The sequence below is a fragment of the Salvelinus namaycush genome, chromosome 32, assembly GCF_016432855.1.
Source record: "Salvelinus namaycush isolate Seneca chromosome 32, SaNama_1.0, whole genome shotgun sequence".
In the NCBI taxonomy this organism is placed as follows: Eukaryota; Metazoa; Chordata; class Actinopteri; order Salmoniformes; family Salmonidae; genus Salvelinus; species Salvelinus namaycush.
In genome coordinates, this window is record NC_052338.1 from 4,424,978 (window position 1) to 4,436,913 (window position 11,936).

The 11,936-nt window shown below is 41.3% G+C and overlaps 1 protein-coding gene across 1 annotated transcript; it reads right to left on the reverse strand.

The window, feature by feature from the left end:
- Nucleotides 1-356: 356 nt before the first annotated feature.
- On the reverse strand, nucleotides 357-10,566 carry LOC120027484 (sperm acrosome membrane-associated protein 4-like). Its single transcript, XM_038972433.1, has 3 exons — nucleotides 10,437-10,566; nucleotides 1,853-1,963; nucleotides 357-1,332 (listed from the first exon to the last, which is right to left on the reverse strand). Exons 1-3 carry the CDS (start codon nucleotides 10,486-10,488, stop codon nucleotides 1,106-1,108), a joined length of 390 nt encoding a protein of 129 aa, XP_038828361.1. The 5' UTR covers nucleotides 10,489-10,566; the 3' UTR covers nucleotides 357-1,105.
- Between the last annotated feature and the right edge of the window lie 1,370 nt (nucleotides 10,567-11,936).

The window sequence follows — 11,936 nt, forward strand, 5'->3', positions numbered from 1 at the left end:
AGCTCTAGAAAGAGGCCCGAGTCGGAATTCCGATTTGGATGATCGTTCAAATAGATTTTTCCTCAGTCGGAGCTAGTTCCCCCCCCCCCCCCAGAGTTCCCAGTTGTTTTGAACTGACTTAAGTCGGAGATCTCCGAATTCCCAGTTGTTTTGAACGTGGCAAAACAGACCAGTCTAGCAACTGTCCCTCCTTCCTTTGGTCTAGGTCAGGGGTGGGCAATTCCAGTCCTCGAGGGCCTGAATAGTGTCACAGTTTTGCCCCAGCTAACACACCTGACTCCAATAATCACCTAATCATGATCTTCAGTTTAGAATTCAATTTGATTAATCAGCTGTGTTTGCTAGGGATGGGAAAAAAGTGTGTCACCAATCAGGCCCTCGAGGACTGGAGTTGCCCGCCAATGGTCTAGGTCATCATGTAGCTCAAGAATGGGGGCAACATATGAGGTCACACAGCAACTGCATTATTCATTGTAAACTGAGTGATCAGTGGAGCTCCCCAACACCAAGTGGGGCTGGATAATGGGAGAATTAACAGTGAACATCAATTTGAAATAGTGGTTAGAAATAAGCATTCGTAACCAACACCAGAGATAGAAAATAGTCTTTGTTAGCCGAGCTCCCTATTGAAGATTAATGAATTGTCTGTCAGTATGAACAGTCATTGGTTATATAATGCTGACTGACCGATCTCCATCTTACTAAAGTGTCTGAAGACATCTGCTCAATTATGTTAATAGCATTCCATACAAACGAGGTTTAATTCAATGCTTTCCATAAGTGCAACTGAATAAGGGTCTGTGTAAGCTAGTCTGTGTTTGAACAACTGCATTTCATCAAACAAATTGAGAGATTTCCAGAGGCATGAAGGACAAATCAAATTCTTTAATAGAAATAATTTAGAAGTTTAGCTGGTATATGGTACACTTTAACAGATGTTTCCTCCTTGGCCTAAATTACACAAACGTAATGCAGTTCTTATACACACGGACCGATTGGTGCTAATGTTTGATGAGTGCGTGTGGGTGTGTGAATCATCAACCTACATGTATATCAACCTCTGCATATGTATGTGTGTAGGCCACACAGAGGGCTTCACACCCCCTTACACCAGGACTTTGGTCATGAAGGCAGTGGTCAGGGTGGCGAGGGCCAGGGGCAGGATGCTCATTCGGGGCAGGCCCGGGGCAGCGTTACACAGGTCCTTGTCACAGCAGGCCTTCGATATGTTGTACACTGTGTGGTTGGAGCTGGCAGGGAAATCGGTTGTGGTCGTCTTGTTGCATTCATCCACTTTCAGGCAGCCTTTCATCTTGATGTCCACAAACTTAACTGTGGATGAAAAGGAACACAGAAAAAACGTAATTACTTAGGCTTTGTCGTGCCAAACGGCACATACAGTAAGGCCTCTTAAATTGACAAACTATGAAACGCAAGTTGTTCTTCATTAACTTTTGCCGCAAGACAGAATGCTGGAAAGTGACATTTAAGCATCTGCAAAATGAATATTTGCAGGTTGTCTTCCTTCCTTGTTTGCTTCTGAAGAGGACAGAGGCACTATGGGGTGTAAAAACAGACTAGCCAAAAAAATAAGTAAATAAACAAATATCCTTACATTCGAACTTGTCTTTTCTTACCAACACTGATTTTGCTGATAGCGGCTTTGAGGAAAGTTCTTACTTGCAATGACTGCAATATGTGGTTGTTTATCTACAGTACCTTAGTTGAATGCACTGACTAATCCACTCTGGATAAGGCGTCTGCTAAATTATTACAATGTAAATATAAGACATATGAGCCACCCATGACCGGTGTCGGCCAGGCCTTGGGTCCTTTGGTCTTGGGTCCTTACCTGCCTTTCCCACGCCGCTGAAACAATTCTCCCCGTCTTTGCAGTTGACTTCGGTGGTGTAGCACAAGTCCCAGAAGCCCAAGTCACATTTGTAGCACTTCAGAGCCTGGCCTGGGATAACAGAGATGGGAGAAAAAAAAAGAAAAAAAAAAAGAATTACCATATGACATTGTACAAATTCTCATGTTCAAGTAAACATTCTTGTAGATAACTCCCTTGACCGCTTGTTGATGCAATCCTACGTCATTGGGGCCTGTTTGTCTCTAAACATGGGATGAGTCAAACAATGATTTAGCCGTTGACACTCCCCGGTTTTGCTGACTGCACTTTAGTGGATGAAAAGCCCAACCTGCGCAAGTCATGATGTTCGTTCATAGAAGGGCATAGTTGTTAGACAATTTGTCCACTTCTCAAAACACAGGGCGAATGCTTTGAGTGTAGCCCTCCTTAGCTCTTGATAGGGAAATACAAAATGGCTGCTTCCCAGTAAGTGCCACTCCAGACAGAGAACCAATTGGGTCAGGGAACTACTCTTTGACCCCATAATTATTATGCCCTTCATAATGAGTAGTTTGGTGCTTTTAGGGGTTGGAGGAGGAATGGTCCGCCATAAACTACAGAATTAACCAAATGACAGTGAAACCCATAAATTCAACCAATTAGTTGCAAGACGGAAAGTCCCTGAGCAAGTTCTGACTTATGCAAATAACACTACAGACACGCAGTACCTAAAGGAGTTAAATACCTGTCCATGAAGTCATATGTGTGACAAACTCATCCCATGACTGGATCCATCATGGAAAGGCATACCTTTGTAGGTGACGTGCACACATTGACACATACAGTAAATACACCATTTTGTTTGTTCCTTGTTTGAGTAAAGTTACTCAGTCCATTTGCATTCATGCCATTCAAGTGGTAAAGACGTCATCATGGGACGATTCTACAGAACAGCAGAGCTGCCATTTTAAATGAGCGACGCATATTGGTCACATTTAGGTAACAACTTCATTTTTAAAAGAGGGAAAACATGGCGTGGCCTTCAGTTATGAATGTCTGGTTGACAAAACAAATAATCTAAGCAATTTGTGATTGAGCCAAGGAACATTGAGCTGCTTAGCAAGGTTGAGCTGCTTAGCAAGGTTGTAAAAATGCCACGCCAACACCTGACCCCCCCCCACCCCTTCCCAAACACTGGTTTCGGTCACACCCCATGGAAAAGGAGTTCACGAGACTCGGGTTACAAAGAAAATGCCACTCCTGTTCCAAACAAACAAAACAAAACATACACTGAACAAAAATATAAACGCAACATGTAAAGTGTTGGTCCCATGCGTCATGAGATGAAATAAAAGATCACAGAAACATTCCATACGCACAAAAAGCTATTTCTCTCAAATTTGTGCACAAATGAGTTTACATCCCTGTTAGTGAGCATTTATCCTTTTCCAAGATAATCCTTCCACGTGACAGGTGTGCCATATCAAGAAGCTGATTAAACAGCACCTTGTGCTGGGGACAATAAAAGGCCCCTCTAAAATGTGCAGTTGTGTCACACAGCACAATGTCACAAATGTCTCAAGTTTTGAAGGAGCCTGCAGGAATGTCCACCAGAGCTATTGCCTGAGAATTGAATGTTAATTTCTCTACTATAAGCCGGCTCCAACATTGTTTTAGAGAATTTGACATTACGTCCAACCGGCCTCACAACCGCAGACCACGTGTATGCATCGTGTGGGCGAGCGGTTTACTGAGTTATGAACAGAGTACCCCATGGTGGCAGTGGGGTTATGGTATGGGCAGGCATAAGCTATGGACAACGAACATAGTTGTATTTTATCGATGGCAATTTGAATGCACAAAAATATTGTGACGAGATCCTGAGTCCATTGTGAGTCCCATTTTTCCAGTGGATGCATATCTGTATTCCCAGTCATGTGAAATCCATAGATTAATCCATAGATTAGGGCCTAATACATTTATTTCAATTGACTGATTTCCTCATATGAACTGCAACTCAGTATAATCAATTAAATTGTTTCATGTTGTGTATTTTTGTTCTGTGTACATTGAGTGCATCCCCACAATCCAACCAAATGACTCAGGTGTTTGATCACATGTAAAGAGGGACGCAACAGAATCTCTTTGTCGGCTTGGGTGTCCACTTATATCAAAGACCATCATTATGTGATCTTGCAGACATCGATTCGGCTTTGATCTAACTTTATTTAACGAGCATCGTTTACCTGAGTACCCTGCTCTCTACGTATAAAGTAGAAAATATATACACATTCGCAGAATGTGGTCTGAACTTTTGTCTGGTGGACTAAAGATCCCAAAAAAGTGATTGCCAAGTGATCTGATCATTCAATCAATGTTTGAATTCCATTCTTTAGGTTCAAATATAAAATAAGGTGTCCTTCCGGGAAGGACAAATACATCCTTGAGAGAGAACGCAGATGAGTAAGACATGTCGGCGCACAAGTAAACTTCCACTTGTCAAAAACCCTCCCACTCAAGAATACTTTCACAAAAATGTATTGAGGCTGCGTTTACACAGGCAGCCAAATTCGGATATTTTTCCACTTATTGGTCTTTAGACTAATCAGATCAGCTCTTTTGACAATAATTGGTCAAAAAATCTGAATTGGGCTGCCTGTGTAAATGCTGTCTAAGTGGCGGTTTCCGATAGACAGATTAAGTTTTAAAAAGCTATTTTAATAGACATTCTCTATTGACCATACTTTTTAGTTCAGGAATGGGTTTAAATCTGTCTGGGAAACCAGCCCTTAGAGTGAAAACAATCAACTGTCCTCAATCAGAATGCCTCTTCCCCTACATACAGGCCAACATCACGTAAATGAGTCATGCATGACATGATGCACATTTCTCTGTCAGCCTCTGCCTGGAGCCGCGCCTTGGGCCGCGCCTTTACCCCCTTCAGAAATCCTGTCAAATCGGTTCCTTTCACTCATGTCACACCACCAAACTGTCACCGCCTCACATACACACACTCATACAGGTGAAACACAGGTAACAGTCAGGTTTCGCAAACAAAGCTGCCTCTTGGCTTACACACTTGGCTGTATTCTAGCCACAACAGGTAATTTACAGACGCAATGAGGGGTTAAGTTAAGGATGAGCGCACAAGCCTTGATTGGGTAATACGGAGCACGGGGAGATGAGTCATACGGATCAGGGGGATGATGTTCACAATTGGTCTCCACCATCTGTCATTATTGTTACCTTTAAGAGGACTGAGGACTCGGTGCCCATTGAGTATGAATAAACAGCTGCTCGTACAACTACAAGATAATGATCATGTGGCCTAGGACTATCAAAATGTTTTGCTTTAGTGCTTTTTGATGATTATTATTAACCATATGGTTTGTGTTATATGTACCACATAAGGGGAATTATTATTACATGGACAAAGTGTGATGCCGACAATTACACACAAGAGACAACTATTTGAGGACATTGTAGTCATGGGGAATTTCGCTGGCCTCTTGCAACATTCAAGTATCCTTTAAATTCCCCCACCCAAAAGAAAACTCCTGGTAGGTTTATGCAGTATGCATGTCATGCATGGACTAGCAGGGGGGGGACTGACCTGATCATCAGTTGTATTGTCCCCTGTACAGTCAGTCCCCAGGCATATATACACTGTGTACAAAACATTAGGAACACCTTCCTAGTATTGAGTTGCATACCCTTTTGCCCTCAGAACAGCATGGGGGCATGGACTCTACAAGGTGTCGAAAGTGTTCCGCAGGGATGCTGGCCCATGTTGACTCCAACGCTTCCCAGAGTTGTGTCAAGTTGGCAGGATGTCCTTTGGGTGGTGGACCATTGTTGATACACACGGGAAACTTTTGAGCGTGAAAAACCCAGCAGTTTTGCGGTTTTTGACACTCAAACCAGTGCGCCTGGCACCTACTACCATACACCGTTCAAAGGCACTTCAATCTTTTGTCTTAAAAATCCTTCTTTAACCTGTTCCCTCCCCTTCATCATTGAAGTAGATTTAACAAGTGACATCAACAAGGGATCATAGATTTCAACTGGTCAGTCTATGTGATGGAAAGAGCAGGTGTTTCTAATGGTTTGTACACTCAGTGTATGTTTTTGTATATTGTCTGGTGTCGTTTTTATGTCCTGTAAGGAGTTTTTACACTGGGTACATACTGGTGGCGGAATTGGAAGGAACAGTAACATTAACAAAGAGGTTGGGTATTGTGTATTTAATGAAAGAACCAATACTGTATTGTGTATTTGGCCAAATAGGGGAGCAGATCGAGTTACTCTGTTCAACTGGTTTCAGATCAGGGCCCATAACCACAAAGCCAAGTACCACAGTTCAAATCAGACTACTGTTGCACTCTACAGTTCACTCACTGCAACTACGTCAAATTAGTTTATCAGTTCATTATGAGACCCCATGATGGAAACCATGGATACCATAACTGGGATTCCAAAACACCAAACATTGGTCAAAATGTATTTCAATGAATCCTCTTCAAAGTAAGGCATTTGTGTTGGGATATTGATAAGCAAATCAAGTCTTGATCCAGATTTCTAACATTAAAACCAAAGTTGTCCACATGATGGCAATGTTGCCTGATAGACTGCCATGGTGTGTCCTGTCTTCTAACCAAGAGCCTGGATCGGAAGTATTCAATAGGGATGCAAATAAATCAAATCAAAAAGGTATATTTGACAATTACAAAATACCATCAATCCCGTGACCTGCGTTACTGCAGTTGTCAAATCAGATCTAGAGCCAGTCTTCACAACCCTAATTGAGCAAACACGTTTTACCTTGAGGGTAGTCAGTAATATATACTAGTTTTACTCCATACTGTCCCTGAAAGGTTTAAACATATATGACTTCCTGTAATTGCCAATACCTTCCACCCAAAAGGACCAAACACCTAACCTTAACGAACTGCTTTCTTAATGTCGCTGTCACAACATTAACACGAAGTTGCAACGTTGAGCTCAATCTAACTGAGCTACAGACATCTCCCTTTGGCCTGCTCTCCACACAGTATACTAAGAGGCTTATTAGCCTACACATCAGCTAAGTGATCAGGGTCACGGCATCAATGTAACTGGCCGTGAATCAAACCTGTGACACCAGGGGTGTATTCATTAGACAAAGACCGTAGCAAACAGTTACAAAATGTTTGGCAATGGAAACCGTTTATTCCAAACTGAGGTAGGCCCCTCCCCATTTCATTCCTTTTGGCTCCTAGTGAATACACCCTATTCACCCTATTCCCAAACTGGGGTACGCGCAATGCTGTCGGGGGTACGCCAAATAAAAATGTGATTCACATTTAAAATATATCATTCTTAATATATAATTTTTTTAAAATAAAAAACAAATACATTTTCAAACAGTCCATTTATATTTTCCAACCGGGCTATACATTTGGGTGAGGTTTTTTTTCTCGCCCGAGTAGCCTCGTTTCACTGCCAAAAATAAAATTAAACCATCTAGTGTTCAGCAAAATAACACCACGAAGTAAAATATAGGTAGCCTAGTCAAATAATTAACATCCAATCACATTAACTGTTACTCTCTCGTGGGACCGTATGTAGCCAAACGTAGCTGCTGCTCATTCTGTTTGCTTGAAAATAGATAAATGGTTAAAAAAAAAAGTAAGGCCCACATCCATAGAGACACATACCAGCTCTACTGGTAGTACTGCTACTACCAGCAGTACTACACCTGCACCTGTCGACGACACAAGTTGTCCTGCTTCTACGAGCACATCCAATGTTAACATCAGTAATTCTACATTTGTTGTTTGCCCAGCTAGCATGGACACTAACAGTTGTGTCTGATGCAGCCGAAGAGCTACTGCCCCCTTACCAGGGAAAGCACCGAACAACAGATAGGGACGTTGGACCATCGAAGAGGCGCAAATATGATGAGAACTACATTGATTTTGGGTTCACTTATATTGGGAGTAGTGCCTTTCCTCAGCCACAGTGTGTTATACGTGCAAAAGTACTACCTCACAACTCGATGAAACCTTCACTCTTGCGCAGACATTTAGAAACAAAACATGCCAATTTGAAAAATAAGCCACAGAGTTTTTTGAGCGAGAATTAAGACGACTTTCGAGTAGTAAGACATGTATAAAAGCAACAGAGACCATTAATAAGAAGGGGCTAGAAGCGTCTTATATGGTGACCTACCTAGTGGTTAGGACAGGCAAGCCCCGTACTATTGTGGAGGACTTAATTCTTCCTGCGGTCACAGATATGGCTGGGACAATGCTAGGGGAAAAGGCCCAAAAAACTATACAGACAATGTCTTCATCAAACACTTTCACGAAGCATCAGTGACACGGCAGGAGATGTTTTGAAACAATTACTGCTTCGCATGCAAGCCAGTGAATTCTATGTGTTACAGCTGGATGAGTCAACAGACGTGGCGGGCTTGGCACAACTCCTGGTATATGTCCAATACGTTTATGTGGGGTCAATTAAGTTAAACATCCTCTTCTGCAAACCAGGAGAACAGGAGAGGATATTTTTAAAGTACTGGACAGCTTTGTGTCATCAAATGGACTTTGATCAAGATCTGTTGGTATCTGTACTGATGGTGCAAAAGCCATGACAGGGAGACATAGTGGAGTGATAGCGCAAGCAGTTGCTCCCGAAGCCGCTTGGGTACACTGCAGCATCCACCGAGAGGCTCTTGCTGCCAAGGAAATGCCTGACAGCTTGAAAGACATTTTGGACCCTACAGTGAAAATGGTTAACTCTGTTAACGCGAGGTTCCTATACTCTCGTGTATTTCCTGCACTATGCAATGATATGGGCAGCGCTACATATCATGATCTGAATCTAGGATTACAGGGACTCTCCGCAACTATATTCAATGTGCGGGACAAAATTGAGGCTATGATTAAGAAGTTGGAGCTCTACTCCATCTGCATTAACAAGGACAACACACAGGTATTTCCATCGTTTGATTTTTTGTGTGAAAATGAACACAATCTTACGGACAATGTCAAATGTGATATAGCGAAGCACCTGAGTGAGTTAGGTGCGCAATTACGCAGGTACTTTCCCGAAACGGATGACACAAACAACTGGATTCGTTATCCCAATTCATGCCCTGCCTCCAGTCCACTTACCGATATCTGAACAAGAGAGCCTCATCGAAATTGCAACAAGCGGTTCTGTGAAATCTTTATTTAAATTGGAAGCCACTGCCAGATTTCTGGATTGGGCTGCACTCAGAATATCCTGCCTTGGCAAATCGCACTGTTAAGACACTGATGCCCTTTGCAACCACGTACCTATGCGAGAGTGGATTCTCGGCCCTCACTAGCATTAAAACTAAATACAGGCACAGACTGTGTGGGAAAAGATGTAAGACAGACTCTCTCCAATACAACCCAAAATTGCGGCGTTATGTGCATCCTTTCAAGCACACCCTTCTCAATAACCCGTGGTGAATTATTCACAATTTTCGATGAACAAATAAGGTTTTATATGTAAGATGGTTAAATAAGGAGCAAAATTATATATTATTATTTGTGCCCTGGTCCTATAAGAGCTCTTTGTCACTTCCCACAAGCCGTATTGTGACAAACTCACACTCATTCTTATGTTTAATACATTTATCATATAGTGTGTGTGTGGCAGGCTTACAATAATGGCAAAAAAACAACATTTGAGAGTGCGCTGACCCTGGTGCTGGAGGGGTACGCAGCTGGAGGTTGACTGGTTGAATGTTTGAAGGGGTATGGGACTATAAAAAGTTGGGGAACCACTGCCCTAGAGCACTACTCTCAGAATGACCGATACTCTGCAAGTTAAGGGCCAAAAGGGGAAGTCAGCATAACTACATTTTCTCAGGTCTTAGTTTCACTAAAATGTTCCCGAAAATATTTGGTAAAGGTCATGAGGAATACATATTCACAATTCAGGAAGAACTCAATCAAGGTCGACAACTGCAGAAAATCATATAGTAAGGGTGTGGTTTGAAACCGGAGATGGGGACGAAGACTTGTTTAGCGGGACTAAGTTATATAAACTAAGGGTCATACATAAAGGCAAGAAATTGTTTATTTAGTCTTTACAGTTGAATATTCTGAACCATTCGCTCATAAAGGGGTCAGTTCCCCCAAACTGGTTTCCTTACCCTGTAAACGGTCTATGGTCATGATTTTTATTGTAACCCGCGTATGGGAGAATCTGAGCCTTCAACTACAAACACTAGGCTGCGTTTACACAGGCAGCCCATTTCAGATATTTAAAAAAAATACTAATAATTGGTATTTTGACCAATCAGACCAGTTCTTTTGCCAATAATTGGGCAAAGATCAGAAACACGGACTTAAGACGTCCACATGTTCTAATTGATTGTATTCGGATGTCAAGCTTGCCTATTTATATGATAAACTATATTCGAATGATGAAAAAACGAACGTCATTTTGACTACCCAATTCATTACAATGGTATCAAACATTTTGTTTTGGCTATCAAAATTATAGGCTAACTAAACAACGATTGAAATAAGCAAACAAATACAGTTGACAAACTATTTTATCTTACCAACTGCAAAACACAGGCCAACTGCGAAAATGCTGAGAAGAATTCTGTTCATCTTGGAAAATATTTTTAAAACGATCAGTGTCGACAACTTTACCAGAGTTTTTTTCCGTGCCTCTATATGGACAGTTAGCTAATGTGATCAAATAGCCAAATTCGTCACCAACTCGCCATTTATAATTTCCCACCCATTTTCACAGACGCGTCACCGTTATCCTATTCAACATAGAAGTGTCTGGCCACGTTCAGTTGCTAAACGTTCTTGAACGTTGCCGATATAAATTCCATATAGAGGGCCGACCCACTGAGCACAGACGTAAATTCAATGTATTTTCCGCCCTGCAATAGGCTATGTGCAAGCCAATTCAACCTGTGTCGACATGCTAGAACAGATCACTGTCTGAAGTTGTCTGAACAGAAACGATCTTCCTCCAGCACTAAGAGAAACACAATTATTTCCGTTATTGGCTTTGCTTCTGCAATGCAAGGTTGTGAACACAACCAAATATCAACATTGGAAGTAGATGTACTGTATCTTCTGCTTGGCTAGTTCCATCTGTGCCACTGGCTTAAATCCCAGTTTGTGTAAAAATTACAAATAAATGATATGTTGAATTCACATCCTCCATCTCAACCAAAAATGTAAGTTAATAAAGAATAGGACTAAATCAAACCTTTCAGTTACTGGCCATCAATCAAACACAATTCAATATTACTTTTTTAATACAGTAAATAGCCTAAAGTTAAGGCTATAATCTTACAAAGTAATCTCACATTTAATCTTAAAATGAGTAACACATCCATGGCCACATTGAGGTTACTGTAACTATAAATGTATTATTGTGTAATAATATGAAGTTTGCATGTTCAAGATCCCATGCATAGGTCATAACAGGTCTGTTGAGATCTTCACAAATGCTGTAGCCTAATGATCTGCGCAGAATTTCGAACGGCATTGATTACTTGTACTTTTAATGTAATCTCAACTGCAAGCCAGGTCATTTGGTTCTGCTATTAGATGAAGCACAGTGACATCACATTACCTGTTGTATAAATAAACAAAATATCTGACATTGTATTCCCGTTTGAACTTTGATGTGCTTTTAAATGGTTGAATGTGCAGTGATAGACATTTGAGTGACCACTGGACCAAAATTCAGACATTGTCTTTCCATTGAAATTTGGATGTTCTTTTAGTTGATTGAAACCATAGTGATAACACATTGGAAATTCAACTAACTTTTTAGTGGGTGACTATACAGTAGATTGTAACCTTTGAACAAGGTCTCAATCAAATATTACCCAATTATCCACAATGAAATGAAGTCGTGTGCCCAGTCGGAAGTCTGGTCTTGCAGTCTGTGCAAGCATCTCTAAATTGTGCTCATGATATGTCAGTCTCTCATTTTAATCTTTGTCAGCAAAAGACAAAACAGTTAGCGAATTAGTGAACATTGACTCCCACCAGTGTAACTGGAAAAGCAAATATTGGTTACTTTTGAA